The sequence below is a fragment of the Carassius carassius genome, chromosome 35, assembly GCF_963082965.1.
Source record: "Carassius carassius chromosome 35, fCarCar2.1, whole genome shotgun sequence".
Taxonomy (NCBI): Eukaryota; Metazoa; Chordata; class Actinopteri; order Cypriniformes; family Cyprinidae; genus Carassius; species Carassius carassius.
Window position 1 is genome coordinate 8,605,899 of NC_081789.1, and position 16,423 is coordinate 8,622,321.

Sequence of the window (16,423 nt, forward strand, 5' to 3'; positions counted from 1 at the left end):
CTATCCTATTTGTTATGAAGTGATTGATTTAAAATTATTCATAATACATTTTAAGAAGTTAAAAGAAATTAGCCTGCATGTAGTCTGATCTATCGGCTATTTTCTTAACTTTTATTAGACTGCAGATTGAAAAAAATATATTGATCATCTTTAAAATGGGAGAAATCAATGACATAATTTAGGCTATAGGCCTACTTTCTTCGACTAAAGAAAAAAAAGAAACCAATTAATTTGCAGTGTTAATGTATGAATTCAATGAAAAACAAGAAATAAATCACAAGAACAAAATCATTTTATTTTCTTGTAATCGAGATAAAATATTTGACAAAATTTCAAAATATATGTAGGATTATCCTTGAACAGTCCTTTTCAGTAAAGGAACCCAACACTGCATTCCACAGTTCAGAACGATTCCCCATCTAACCATAAGTGCATCATAAAACCCAGTCATGGTGCTAAGATGGCTAAAGGAGATGCCCCTCTTGTCTTCTGTGCCTGTCTAATCTCATACCAACGATGTCAGGACAGCAGGAAAAGATTTCTCTTTGTTCCCCAAACTTAAGACCACATGGCCAAGAACCCCTGTGGTGACCCCAATGCATAAATCCCCAGCCTTATCAGGAATCAGGAAGGATGCTAAGGCATTCCTTTGGCCCAGGATCACCAAAACCCTTAAACCATAGACTTTGTCTCCCAAAACCAACAGACTGAAATCTAACCCACTTGTGGTTTAATACAAACAACGGTCTCAAAATTGCTTCCAATAATCTGAATTGATTACAAGTATTTACCTCACACATTTCTTAAGTATCATGTATGTATTATATGACCTGTGGAATTATTTTAGTGTGTTTAACTTTCATTACAGCCTATTCGTAGGGTTTTCTACCTCAGTTATAGGAACTATTCACCAGAAGTTGCCTCATACATGTGTACTCTCTGTATTATGCATGCTTTATATTACTCAAGTAATTTTGTGTGTTAAACACTTATCACGGCTACATCCTTATTTACTTCCACCTCAACTATGGGAAGTATGTAGTTTGGTACCTACTTGATAGGTAAATGATTTCTAGAAATTGTGATATAAAGAAGATGTGTGTAGGATGCACCATATTTAAACTATTAAGTTTGCCTATTAAAGCGTTAAAACTAAACTCTCAGAAGTTTGGAAACACGCGATCACGTGGACATTACGCTAATTACATACAAGAACCGGAGAACGGGGCATAGGCCCCGCCCAAGACAATATCTGACTGGCTGTCGCACTAAGAAGGATGGGTCAGATGGACACGCTTCTAACCCAATGACAAGCAGCTATGCGTCGCTTTTTAGCTTTTAGTCTCAGCTTTGCCCTGCTTTGCAGTGACTTGGGCTCTTGCCTATGGTTTGTGTTGACCTTTCCATCGTCCAGCGTGTACTCTTCAAACCACCAAGAGCTCACTCAAAACTCATCAACTCTTCCGTAAGATCCTTTGTTGAACTTCGTCCAAGAAAACCCTATCAGAGAAACTCCGTTGCATAGCAACCCGCAATCCAGGACGTCTTGCGAACGAAGCGCCACCCGGCAAAGCCAACCAACCACTCACCATCGATTGCTGTCTCTCAGAACGCGTCATCGACAGACTGCCAACCAATCAGCGCCAGAGAATCCCTCTCCAGCAACTTCGTTACAGAAGGCAACACATCCAAAGCCAACAAGGAGCATCCAAACGCAAGTACACAAAATCTCCTAATTCTGGCTGAAACTAGTGCAAATCTTATTAAGAAAACGAACGAAGATTAAAGTGCTAGTAGATTGATTCTCTCAGGTTGCGGTCAAGAAATAGTGTCTATCGCTAGACACTTGGAGCTCCATTCACCGTCTGTTAATAACATCACTTTTCTGTCACTGTTTGAATGAATGTTTGTGTGTTTTCTTTAGTTTAGTTTGTGTGTATTAAAGTAGTTCAATAAAGCCTTGTTTGATTTTACATACCAGTGTCTTGTGCTGTGTGCTTACAAGTTACTGCCTTAAACTGTAGATTTTGTTACCTTGCTCATAATCAGTTATCATAATCTCATGATATTATTACCGTAGGCCACGGGATAATATTTTGTCCAGGATTGATAAAATACCCTAACCTCAACTTATCGGTGGACGAATAGTTGATAAAGTGTTAAATATTAATTCTGAATAATTTGCATACTAATTCGGTTCTTATTCACTGTAATTCAATCACCTTTGAGATATTTTGATTTTAATTCCCTTATTAATCTTACAGAATGTAATGATATTTGACAGTGAACGCATGTCCACTGCATAGCTGCATACAATTGTTGGTCGCAAATATTAAACGTACTAGGCTTCAATGAGTGACGTGTGTTTCTCTAGCTCTGTTCCCATTAACACTTTTTGTTTGATCTAATTCTGTCCAGCATAAGGCGCGTTTCACTGTATATGCATACATTTTGTATTGTATAGGCATATCGTCTACAAAGGTCCAGTGTTTTGGGAGAGTGAAATTCGATGCTGCTGTGACATCACCATATGGGAACCCTATACCATCATGCCTAATGTACCTTAGATAGCTGGGATCCAAGGAAAGCATCTGCTCAAGTAAAAGAATCTGGGAGCCAGAAGCTGTCATCAGGTAGAAAACTGTTTCATTTGAAGACATATAAACGCCTCGTAGAAACTGCCTTAGAATTAATTAAGTCTCGGGGCCTCTACTGAAGAACCAGGAAATATTAACTCACTCTGCTCAAAGGCCACGGCCACAGCTTCCATAGATCTAGCCTTGGGCTTCTTGAAATTCCGTGCAGCCAGGGCTAAACTGAAGGGAAAAATAAGGAATTGGTAAGCTTTGCCCTCTAAAGCGAATCTGAGGAACTTCCTGTGTCTCTTGATGATCTGAGTATGAAAGTATGCATCCTTCAGATCGATTGGGACAAACCAATCGTTTGGTTGAATCTGAGACAGAATAGATTCAAACAGCGTAAATCCAATATTGGTCATAAGCCACCATTTTTTTTTTTTTTTTTTTGCACAACAAAATATCAGATGTAAAAACCTGACTCCATCTGAGAGGGGTGTACTTCTTCTATAGCCCCTTTTCTCAGTAGAGATGACATGTCTTGTCGCAGCACTGCGGTTTCTTCTAAACTCACGATTGTGGGAAGAATACCACGGAGAGGAGGAAGGCCATTTCGAAAAAGCTTTAATGGTCTCAAGACCTCCGCCTGCAGCTGTGGTGCCTCCACATGCTTTAGAATTTCCGAGCATGGAAAGCTTACGGCGTCCGTAAGCACAGGAAATGCATGTGTCAAGGTCACTGGGTTTCGCTGTAGTTGTATATAATCCTGAAGCGTGTTTACAGCAGTATTTATTCCAACAGGGTGCACATAAGGCCCCGCTGCTAGCGAGAAAGCGACAGCTTTGTGGGCCATCATAAAACGGGCCATCTTTGCCAGACCCTTGGGTCGTCCCTCAAACTTTGAAGGCTGGAGTGCACAGAGTGTCTGACAGGGCGCTCGGAGTGGTAGCTTGGTCCAACACTGCTCGAAGTGCATTTGTGGCGAGACAGTCAATGTTAGAACCTGGGGACTGCAGTGAGAGGGTTGGATGTGCATTAGCAATCCAACAGCGCTCTCTATTGCAAGGCACAGTCCCTGAAAAACAGCAGAAGTGTCAGGAACTTTTGTTAGGAGCCTGTAGAATGAGTTTTATTTAGAGATCTGGCTGCGTTCATAAGAAAATATATAGTATTTTCCTTAATACCAGTGAGGTTGAGCCAAAGGTGACGCTAAACTGTCACCACTGAGCATGTGGCAGCCGCCTGACCTGAAGCAGAGAAAAATTTCCAGCCAAGATTAGACGTGACTTGACACACCTTCGAAGGAAAGGAGGGGGAAAGACTTCCAGGGCGTGGCTGAGTTCGGTGCAAGTTCGACTATGTCATCCACAGGCGGCATCGTTCTATAACCGCAGTCCGCCATGTCAGCAATGGTGGTGAAATCTGCGGCCGCTGCATTTGTGAATCGCGCTGATTAAGGCTGCTTCAAGGCCCTCAAAACCTCTTGGTGGAGGTCTGGGAAGAAGAGCAGCAGCTTACGGGGCTGGGCAGGTACACGACTAGTTAAAAAATGGTCGTCCAGCTTAGATAGGGATTGGGCCGGGCCGAGCCGCATCCACTTCCCAATCCAACCCCAGTTCATCCACAGCGCGGCTAACTACATCCAACAGCTCACTGTAGGAAGGGGAGGTGCGTTTCTCCTGTCCGCTCGGAGGGAGAGAACCACATGTGTCGGCCAGAACGTCCTCTGAGTCCGAAGCCGTGGTGGGCAAGACATAGTTTGTAAAAGCAATTCTGCTAATTTATCGGACTCAAGTGGGGAAGAGCGAGCGAAGTGGAAAAAACTCCAGCGCAGCACTGTCCTCATAGTCCAGGTCGCAAACATTGCCCCAAGCCACCGCCCGGTGCGGCGCCTCGCAACCGCAGAAGCGTTTTGGTGGGGGTTGGATGCGAGGGCAACCTAGAGAAAATTTCTACTCTCGTGTGCAGAACTTAGTGAGAACATGTAGAGAGGCTGCTAAGCGTACCTCTCATGAGTGTCCCACCTGTGATAAACCTCTTACAAGGCCCCGTACCTTTCATTGACTCATCGTGTCCGCGAAGAGGAGTTGAACACTGCTTGTATAATTGTTGCTGAGAATGTGAAATGCTTTCCTAGGGCAAATTCAAAAATTTGAAAAAAAGAAAATTCACTTTCCTGAAGGAAATGAAATCTGAGCAAAATAGCACACAGCACGCAGGTATACTATGTGTGCACAAGCGTAGTGCTATTTGGCAAATAAAATTGGTGGGAGGGTATAGGGCTTTAGATATTCGTCACACCAAGGGGTGTTTGCATACGGTGATGTATGCATCGAAGTGACCTATGAAACGGAACTAATATAGTCTCGTACTCTGTGTCATTTACATTTCACCAGGTTAAAATAAAATCTCAAGCCTTATGCTTGATTAATTTGTTATACACTAACCTCAAAACCTTTTCAGCTTTCTCTTTCTGCAAATTGTATTATGTAGTGATATGACATCACCCAAAATACTATCAAACACTCCAACACAGCTCCAATCTTCACAAAAGATGGATAAAAAGGTACACAGGAAACAAAAACCTCAAGAAATGATATACGACCTGCCAAATGCTTGCAAAATCACATATATGTCAATTAACACCAGACTATTATTATCACAGGACCCTGGTGTTTGGTGAGAAATGGTAGCTCATTTGCAGTGGAATTTTTACCTTAAAAATTACATACATGGCCGATTCGCACGGGATTAAGATCACAGACAACCTCCGCAATTATTACAAATCACCGGAGGTCACCAGGTAATACTAATCCCGTGTGAATAGGGCTTAACTTTAACACTGATTAATAAATGTCCATCTATCCTAAATAGTATGTTAGATTAGAATAAGCGATTCCCAAAGCATAGTATGTTGAAAAGAGTATGCCAAAAGTCCCCTGATGGTCAACTTTTCAGATTGATTTTTGAAGTATGGATCTCTGCACACTCTAATGGCTAAAACTGCCCACAATCCATTGCGCTTTGGTGAAGGATTCGGTCCAGAATTGCAAACACAAATAAAACGCGTTAGAAAAGCTACAAACGTGGCAGATGTACACGATCGAAGGTTAGGTAGAGAGGTTTAAAAAAAGGGGTTTGAGTTACTAATAATCAACATTTAACCTGGTAAAAAAAATATATATATATATATTGTTATCCGTGTTATATTTTATCTGCAGATAAAGATCAACAAGCTACTTATTTTCTCTCCAGTCTGGTAGGAAGTTAAATGAAATTAAATGTGAAGGATGTTAACTGTGAAAAAATCATTGACAGATCAGTTTACGGTGACAGGGTGCATGTAACTAGTGCGATAGAGTGGTCCTTTAAAGAGGCAGTTGTGTGACGTGATAGCATGTCCCAAAGGTTGCTTAGTCTTCTACTACACATTCAAAAGTGTGTACTTTTTCTTCACCAAAAGAGGACATACTTTAAGGGCATAGCAGAAGTATGAACATTGAGACGCAGGGTATGTCGCCTTCTCCATTTTTAGTGTATCTCTGTGGCAGAATTACAGCACCACATATTGGTCTGGCATGTATACTACATCGTTTTTTGGTTTTGTCTGGATGCAGATATTTCTTGAGACGAGGGGAAAAAAAAAGATCAGATAGAAAAAGCGCTGGATTCGTGTAGACGTATCCTAAGACGTGGGATTAATCCTTATCTAAAGCCATGTCTACACAAAGAGAACCCATTATAACCGACTGATGTGGTAACCACATGGGAAGTTATGTGAGGCAAACAAATCTTGTACAGTTACTGATACCTCCTTCTATCACAAATCTAAAAACGATTAACGATTAACAACCTAAAACGATTGCACGCCTTCCCAGCTGAAACAACCCCTCATGTGAAATTTAAATAATAACCCTGATATAACATTTTGGCTTTATTGCCCAATTAAGTAATTCATCCCATGCTATCAACAGGTGCTTCATGTTGGCTACACTTCTTGTACTTCGTTTGGGCACCATAAGGTGTCACTGTGCAGCCTCAAAGCTTACACCTCGACTACTCTGTAAAACACACCCTTGTCATTATCCTACAGACAAAGAAATGTATAAATAAATAAATGTATAAATGTCGAAATAAAGAAATAAATACATAAATGTGAAAAGAAATGAGTGTAAATAAATACAAGTATACATAAAAAAATGAAAACAAAATACTTAAGGAAATAAATAATTAAAATAATTATTTATTTTAGATTTGGCACCACATACGTAACGCACACGGACTGCATACGCACTGCAGACGGGGGATGTGTGAAACAGGCGTGAGCAAGGCCGTAGCTGGGGTCAGCGGGGCCCCCGGTTGAAGGTTGTACCAGTGGGCCCTGTTTGAAATTGTTTAATTTTTTATGTTCATTTATTTTTATTTATTTGTGCTATTTACACAATGTTTAAGATTTTTTCAAGTTTGTAGATGTCAAGGTACAGAAACCAAATAATTAAATGTAAAATAGCACTGGATAGTCTTCAATGTAAAAATGAAATATACAATCAAACCTACATTTATTCAGACACCTTCAACATTTCTCACATTATTACAGTTTTGCTATATATATCAAAAATTATATCTGGTGTCTGAATAATTTTTGGTAGTCAAGAGCAGTGAGTGATTTTCATTTTCATTTTCTTGGATTAACATTACAGCAGCCAGTAGCTAAATTAGGCGCGGTCACTTTAAGAGACGATGAACGCATCCAATATAATACACATCCCATTTTTTTCCTCAACTGTTTACTTTCACTTAAGAAATAACTGAATTTTTTCTAGCATAATTTCAATATAAATAGATTTCAAGATAAAATATCAAGGTGAAAGTCATCATAGCTTGCTTAGTATAGACCCAGCTCCCAACGCAACTTTGAGAATAGATTAACGGCGATATTTTTTTAATCGCCCGATAAGAGTCTCCCGTTAACGCAGCACGTTAACGCAGATAACGGCCCACCACTAATATATATATATATATATATATATATATTTGATTTTTTTACATGTATTTATTTCTAATTAAGTTAGCTTTGGTATTCCATAAAAATAGACTGGGCACCGTCAGTGCTGCTCATGCATTGCTTTTGCTCTTAGTGTGAATGCACTCATTTGTTTACATGCACACTGAAAAAATATCTGCAGGGGCCCATTTCAATAAGGAGGGTCTACCAACTCTGAGTTAAAACTTGAACTCTGAGTTACTCTGAGATGGGAATCTCTGAGTTTTTGGGTTCAGAACAGCTGAATTGTGTAAGTTCATTCAACTCTGAGTAGGTTGACTCAGAGTTTAGCGTGTGCACCATGACTATGAAAAGCCATGATCAAAGGAGCTACGATCTTACGATTAACCATGGCAGCAGCTCCTGCCAAAAAGACGTCTGCATACTTCAGACTCAGTACAAGTTTAATTCTGTTATAATATCACAGGTGAAAACAGGCAGAACAATAGGTTATTGAACTAATAGGCTATTCATTTTCATGGTATATCACAGGCAATATATATATATATATATATATATATATATATAATTTAAGTGCAGTTTTCTTATTTTAGAAAAGATCTGCCAATCTGCACCTCAGTATTGTTGTACATTAACAGGATGTAATAATAACAGATTGTAAATTATTATAATTATTATATTATTATATAATTGTATCATTATTAAACAATCGTTAGGTACTTTAATTACATTTTTAGAACATTTTGTTCATTTTTATTGAAAATAAATTCTAATGTGATATGTGATGGGAAAAGTGAGAAGAACCATCCTCTAATGTCAGAACCACTGACATTAGAGGATGTGACATTGCACTTAGTAATAGAAACTCAGAATAATCTTGTTTTCTATTTGCATTAAGATTATTTTTTTATTACCACACTGGCATATCATTTTACTTAAATAAAATGCACTGAATTTAGATTCCCCCAGGAAATTATATATCTATATATTATCTATATATACTAAATATCTTATATCATTCTCTTATATAGAAAATCTGTCTTGATTTAAGAATGTTTGTATGTGTACTTGAAATAAAAATAAAAAATTCTTAAGAAAAGCATTGTACTTTAAAAACTCACTTTAAAAAATGTACAGAAGAAAACCTGCTCTCGACTAGGTTAGGTTCATTGAGTTACCATGATAACTGACTGAGTATAAGTTACCTCTCTTTCAGAAACAGGCTTGAATTACCCTGCTTTCTCGGGTTTGACAAACCTCCCATTCTGAAACAGAAAACCCAGAGTTTTCCTCAATTCAGGATTAACTTAAGTTTTCACTTAACTACCTTTCTGAAACGGGCCCCAGGGCATTATAGCACAGACAAGTGTTTTTTTTTTTCTTTTCTTTTTTGTCCTCCATGCAGTGACAACTCACACCAAGAGCATTTCAGAAGAGAATCTAGATAACACAAGTACATCTGCAAGATGTCTGTTAAAGATTGCTTCAGCTAGAAAGCATCTGCTGTGTATAGACATCTAAAAGACACCTTTAAGATCTCAGTTTTGCATACATTCTAAATCTAAACATCTTAAAAATGTTTTCTAAACGTCTATTTGACATCTAATAGGAAATGTTATATAGAAGTATTGCAGATGAGCAAACACTCTAAAAAAGTACTTTTTGCTGATGTAAATGCAGACGTCAAATTAAGGTCTCTGTGATGTATCTTCCTTGTGCTATCAGGGAACAACTGGGTTTGTGAAACCACAACATGTGTCTGTACATTTATCATGTTTTTCTACCTTGAGTAAATTGGCTAAATGTTTGTTTTTTCTGGTTTAATTCTGTATATTGCTATACAAAGTTAATACACTTAAGAGTTCAGTTATGAAGTTACAAGGATAAAATATTTGTAGCTGTGTTTTTTAGTCTGCACAGGGTGTTTATTTTGTATTTGAAAGGTGTCCATCAAAAATAGACCAGGCACTTATTTTGCGAAGCAGTGCAGAGAGACGCTTCTGGGATGCTTCTGAAACATGCCACGGCACGGGTGGTAAAGACACAAGCATTGATTAGAATCGCTGCTAAACTCTCCAAACTTTCTATTTGGTAAAATCATCCTCAAGATTATATTTACTAAAGAACAGATGTTTTTTGTTTTTTAATAAGTGGAAGTTCTGAGCAGTACCTGCATGTAGAAGTTGACAAACAGGACAACAAGTGTGCACATGTAGAAGGTTTGAAATTTCAAACAACCCAGAGGGAAGCCACAAGGAACGACCCATGCGCTTACTGTGTGTGTAATTGTCAATAAAAATTGAACCTGAGGTAAAGAAGAGAACATTATTGGGAGACAATCATAGAACACATGGAACAGAATAAAATAACAGAACAGAATATCTAAAGTCTCATGAGGACATAAGCATTAAAAAGGCGAAAGGAAATGGAAAAGCACAGTGTAATTAGAATGAAAGGTTGCACACTGACCAGCTGAGCCTGCGTGAGGTATCGTTTCCACCACAGATATTTGTGCATGAATGGAATTGTTGACAAACCATAGTAAGAATACATGAGGATATGGATGAAACTGTTGAGCATTGGCCCAAAGAAACCTGGACAAAGATTTTGCAATAAATATATAATCGTCTGGCACTATTAAAAAAATACAATAAATTATATATATATATATATATATATATATATATATATATATATATATATATATATATATATATATATATATATATATGTATGTATATATATATATATATATATATATATATATATATATATATATATATATATATATATATACATACATATATATATATATATATATATATATATATATATATATATATATATACATATATACATATATATATATATACATATATACATACATACCAAAACGCATATATATATATATATATATATAAATATATATATATATATATATATACTTTTAAGAGTAATGGTACCTGAATTTTTGTATCAAGTATTTTTGCATTACAGGACTTTCAGTTCAGTATGCATTAGTAGTGAATAAATACAGCACTGTTTTAACCACTGCACATGGAAATTTAGATTATTAGATTAATTAGATTTGTTTTGTTACTTTCAATAAGACAATAATGTCACACCTTTTAAAATCCTGTCTATTTTATCAGGAAAATTTCAAACAGTAAATGCCATTTTGACACTTTTATATGTGACGTGCCTAGGGATGTAACAATACCAAAATCTCAGGATAGGATAATACAAAAAACAGACTTAATGAAGGGATTAAGTCATACTGTGCTTTCAGTTTGAGTTTCTGTGACCGATACTGTGACCTCTTATGTTATAATAAGAAGTTTTAATATATTTTAAAAACTACACTTTTTGCCCAGAATACCTATTGTTTAATATAGTCATGTGGCCACAATAATAATAATATTTTGCTACCGTGATATCACAATATTGATAACATTGTTACATAACTAGACCTGACAGATCACTGTATAAGCTCCTTAGTTCAAATGGCAGCACAAAAAACTTCTTGTTTACTAGAAGTTGTAGCACGAAATAAACATTAATAACTATCTCAAGTAACAACTCAAGGGATCATTTATGTGCAATTGAGCTGTAAGATGTCAGTAAAACAGCATGCAGACAATATGTCATGCATATCAACATATAAAGGGTATACTGAAAACATACTGAACTGTGACTTCAGAACCGAGGTACATATGAAAACATAATTTTGTGTACCAGTACCCTTTAAATATACATCAAGTCAAAGATAAAAAGAGGTTTTCAAGCATCAATATATTAGTAAAAGTTTAATATGGCTTCTATGGCATTATTATCATTTTGTGTGTGTGTGTGTGTGTGTGTGTACATTAGAATGTGTCCTGTTTAATTATACATTTTTACTATGATTTACAAAAGGTACCAACTAAATGTCACTAAATGTAACATATAAAAAATGCTATCAATTTGTCAGCAAGTTTTATATGATACATTTTGTATAAACACTTTTTTGTATTTAATATGCTTTCTATGTATATAAAATCCCTTATATAGTAAATAATAAACTTTATTTTATGCTTGTATTATATAAAAACAAACAAAGTCTTTACATTTTTTCAAAACTTTTCCAGAGAAAAAACTATAAAAACGTATATCACAAAAAATACTTTCACTTTTTGAAAAAGTATTTAACATGTAGTAATCTAAATATACACTATTAATTTTTACGTCATCTGCATTATGATTTTATTCTGACTATTGCTTAAGCATAAAACAAAATCTAAGCTCGTTTTTTAAATATCATCCTAATACTGTTTCTGCTCTAAAATATTGACACATTTCCTGGCATCAATACTGTCTCTTAAAGCTGTTACCTTTCCTTGATGTAACTTTGTTCTTCCCACTCACTTACTCTGTCCACAGGGTATCCAGTTGAGGACACACCACCAGATGTTAAACATAGAGGCATGATGATAAACATGCAGGAAACTGATCTGGTTGTTCTTCTTCCTTAGCACAATGAAGATGGTGTCCAAGAATTCAATCAGCTTGGAGAAATAGTACCACCACAGTACTTTTGCTACCTATCCAAGCAAACCATGACATTTTCAGTGCAAGTTAAATGCAATAACATATATATGACAATTACTTACTCATAGAGTGTAATCTGTATTATTACTGTTTTTTTGTGTATACCTTGAATATTATTAAAGGGTTAGTTCTTATGAAAAATGAAAATTATGTCATAAATGACTAACCCTCATGTCGTTCCAAACCCGTGAGACCTCCGTTCATCTTCGGAACACAGTTTAAGATATTTTAAATTTAGTCCGAGAGCTTTCTGTCCCTCCATTGAAAACCTATGTGCGGTATACTGTTCATGTCCAGAAAGGTAATAAAAATATCTTCAAAGTAGTCCATGTGACATCAGAGTGTCAGTTAGAATTTTTTGAAGCATCAAAATGTACATTTTGGTCCAAAAATAGCAAAAACTACGACTTTATTCAGCATTGTCTTCTCTTCTGGGTCTTTTGTGAGCGAGTTCAAAACTGCAGTTTAGTGATATCCGGTTTGCGAACAAATCACTCGATGTAACCAGATCTTCTTGAACCAGTTCACCAAATCGAACTGAATCGTTTGAAACGGTCCGTGTATCCAATAAGCATTAATCCACAAATGACTTAAGCTGTTAACTTTTTTAATGTGGCTGACACTCCCTCTGCATTAAAACAAACCAATATCCCGGAGTAATTAATTTACTTAAACAGTACACTGACTGAACTGCTGTGAAGAGAGAAATGAAGATGAACACTGAGCCAAGCCAAATAACGAATGAACGATTGACTCGTTCTCGAGTCAAGAACAGTTTCTGTCAGATACGTCTGATTCGAGAACCGAGGACCTGAAGATAACTGCGCATGTGTGATTCAGTGTGAAGCAGACTGACACACTCAGCGCGTCTGAACCGAACTGATTCTTTTGGTGATTGATTTGGAACTTATTCTGTGCTAATGTTATGAGTGTGGGTAAACCGAAGGCTTGAATCAAGGGCAATCCTCGCCAATGATGTCATTACGTCGAGCGCAAAAGAACCGGTGAACCATTTTCTTCAACTGGTTTATTGAATCAAACTGTCCGGAAGAACCGGTTCGCGGAAGAGAACCGAGCTTCCCATCACTACTGGTGATCTGAAAACCAATGCAACCGGTTCTTGACTCGAGAGTCAATCGTTCGTTCGTTATCTGGCTTGGCTCGGTGTTCATCTTCAGTTCTCTCTTCACAGCAGTTCAGTCAGTGTACTGTTTGAGTAAATTAATTACTCTGGGATATTGGTTTATTTTAACTCAGAGTGAGTGTCAGCCACATTTAAAAAGTTAACAGCTTAAGTCATTTGTGGATTAATGCTTATTGGAGATGCGAGCTGTTTCAAACAATTCAGTTCGATTTGGTGAACTGGTTCAAGAAGATCCGGTTACATCGAGTGATTCGTTCCCGAACCAGATATTACTAAACTGCAGTGTTTTAAACTTTCACAACAAACACGGAAGAGAAGGCAATGCTGAATAAAGGTTTAGTTTTTGCTATTTTTGGACCAAAATGTATTTTCGATGTTTCAAAAAATTCTAACTGACCCTCTGATGTCACATGGACTACTTTGAAGATGTTTTCATTACCTTTCTAACCATGGACAGTATACCATACACACATTTTCAATGGAGGGACAGAAAGCTCTCGGACTAAATCTAAAATATCTTAACCCTCTGGAGTCTAAGGGTATTTTTGGGGCCTGGAGAAGTTTTGTCATGCCCTGACATTTGTGCTTTTTTCAGTTTCTTATACACATCTAAATGGCTAAAGTCTAGTCTCACTGTAATCAGCACAAACTGAGCTATAATAATTTGTGAGCAGCATGTATGTACATGATTGTGTTTTTGAGAAAAAAAATGCTATGCGTGGTTAGTGAAAAACTAAAAATGTTAAATCACTTGAATAAGGCAATAAAACACATACAGAGCATTGGTTCCCGTGACTTTTGAGAACTGGAGCTTGTAGCCCAGAAATTTTCTTTCTAAATTATGTGAAAATCATCTTGTTTACTCACTTACAGAAAACAATATATCGATTTTAATTTTCTAAGACACTTTTTGTTGGTAAAAGTCATATGCGAGTAGGCATCAACTATCATGAATTTCATTGTGATTTAAACCTGAGAAGACATATTTTTATATATTTTATGTTTGTAGTTTATTTAGAATATATTTAATTATCCCACAACACAATTTAATATGCAGTTAAACAGTTTATTAGGAACAATCAAAGCGGACTTTAAAACGGAATTTTTTGCATCATTGCTCCAGTCACACAATCCTTCAGAAATCCTTTTAACAATCGTATTTTCTACAAAAAAAAAAAAAAATTATATATATATATATATTTGTTATTATTATTATTATTATTATTATTATTAATAATGTTGAAAAGAACTGAGAATATTTTGTTCAGGGTTTTTTTTTGGGGGGGGGGGGGGGGGTAAACTGAAAGAACAGCATTGTGTTACATTTGTTAAAGTTGCATTTATTTGTTTCATTTATATTATTTACATCAAGCTTTTGAATGGTATAGTATTGTATATTGTTATTGAAACTTCATAATATTTCACTTGATTATACATTTAGTCAGGAATTATAGTTTGGAAAAAGTCTTTGGAAAAAGTCTAAATAGTAAAATGTTTACACATTATGTGAAAACTAGTACAAGTATATAAATAAATAAAAAGAGACTTAATCATGTTTATGATCTCTGCTGAATAAAGTGCTTCATTCTTTTTTTCTGAGGAAATCCAAATCTCAAATCCTCAACCACATCACATCTTTTTGGGGTGAATTATGTCTTATTCTTCTCATCGCGAAGCAAACAGTAAAATAAAAAATAAAAACTTGAAGAACAGTCTCGCTGCATGGTCTTCAGTTGTGTGGGCGTATTCAAACCGCTCGCTTCAGTGAAACATTCGAATCTGAATAGAGCGTTCAGCGCGGGGGCGTGGTCACATTAGAAGATAATGAAGGGAGATGTGAAAAACAGACATCAAGATGTTTTCATATGGATTACTTTATCACAGAATATTTGTTTTTGGCAGCACTTGTCAGGCTTTCTATAGATATCTCTCTCATGTCTCTTCGTCGAGTATTCACTAAGTTACAGTTCATTTTAATGATGCGTGTCTAAATGAAATTCAGCGCAGACAAAGGCTGCAGACAGCACAACTTGTTTGTTATCTTTATTTTATAAGTGCACAAAGTTTTGTTATTATTATGTCTGTATACAAAAAAGTAGACCCTTTACAGATTCGATTGATGTATTGCTCTTATCTGTACAATCAAAACTGAAAGTGCAATTTAAGTTATTTTCGGGGTTATCAGGAGAAAATGCCTCATAATGCGTATACACGTTAATCGACTTCAGAGGAATAAACTGTGTTCCGGGTTTGGAACGACATGAGGGTGAGTCATTAATGACATAATTTTCATTTTTGGGTGAACTATGCCTTTAACTCTACAAGTATAGACAGATATGTGCTGTTTTTCTTACTAACCCTGATATCTGCTTCACCGGCTTCATGTAGTCCCTGACACTGAAGACGGTAACCGGCAGACCAAACTGATGATATCAACTTCCAAACAAATGAAACACAAGTTTAGGAAAGAAGAACAGACACCAGCAGACCTATGATGCTACTGTGAGACACAAACATACATGTAAACGTACTGTATGCTCACTTACCTCAACCAGCATGTATAAAGACAATATAGTAATAGAAAAGTTGTACAACAGTAAAACATTTTTCAGTGAGTATGCTGGTCTGTTTCTCATATATTTTGTTCCCAGGTAGATTGTTAGGAGGTAGATGATGGTGAGCAAGAATGTTGGTGTGTAGGAATCCAGCAGGAGCCATCCTCTCACACGAGTATCTGACATCAAACACACACATCATATACTGTTTATGGCATCTTTATTATATTATATAGAATTAACTTAAAATTGTTATAATAGCTTTGGCTTAATCTTGTTAACAAAACAGATTATTCTTCTTTAGCCTCTTAAGACCCGCCAACCTGTATTTTTTCATGTCATTACATTGTTTAGAGCATAAAAAAATAAATAAATTATATATATATATATATATATATATATATATATATATATATATATATATATATATATATATATATATATATATATATATATATATATAATTTATATAAAACATCAATAATGATGAAAAAGTATATATATATATATATACTTTTTCATCATTATTGATGTTTTCCTCCCTTATTTGTGATTT

The 16,423-nt window shown here is 36.0% G+C and overlaps 1 protein-coding gene across 2 annotated transcripts in view; it reads right to left on the reverse strand.

Annotated features, from left to right (window-relative positions):
- LOC132115944 (elongation of very long chain fatty acids protein 2-like) overlaps window positions 1-16,423 on the reverse strand; it is a 110,840-nt gene that overhangs the window by 10,578 nt on the left and 83,839 nt on the right. For both annotated transcript variants that reach the window (XM_059524384.1, XM_059524385.1), the window contains 5 exons: window positions 15,859-16,046; window positions 15,671-15,748; window positions 11,990-12,161; window positions 10,051-10,175; window positions 9,752-9,886 (listed from right to left, as the gene is read on the reverse strand). In XM_059524384.1, the coding sequence (XP_059380367.1) occupies window positions 9,752-9,886; window positions 10,051-10,175; window positions 11,990-12,161; window positions 15,671-15,748; window positions 15,859-16,046 (698 nt within the window). The remainder of the gene's footprint in view (window positions 1-9,751; window positions 9,887-10,050; window positions 10,176-11,989; window positions 12,162-15,670; window positions 15,749-15,858; window positions 16,047-16,423) is intronic.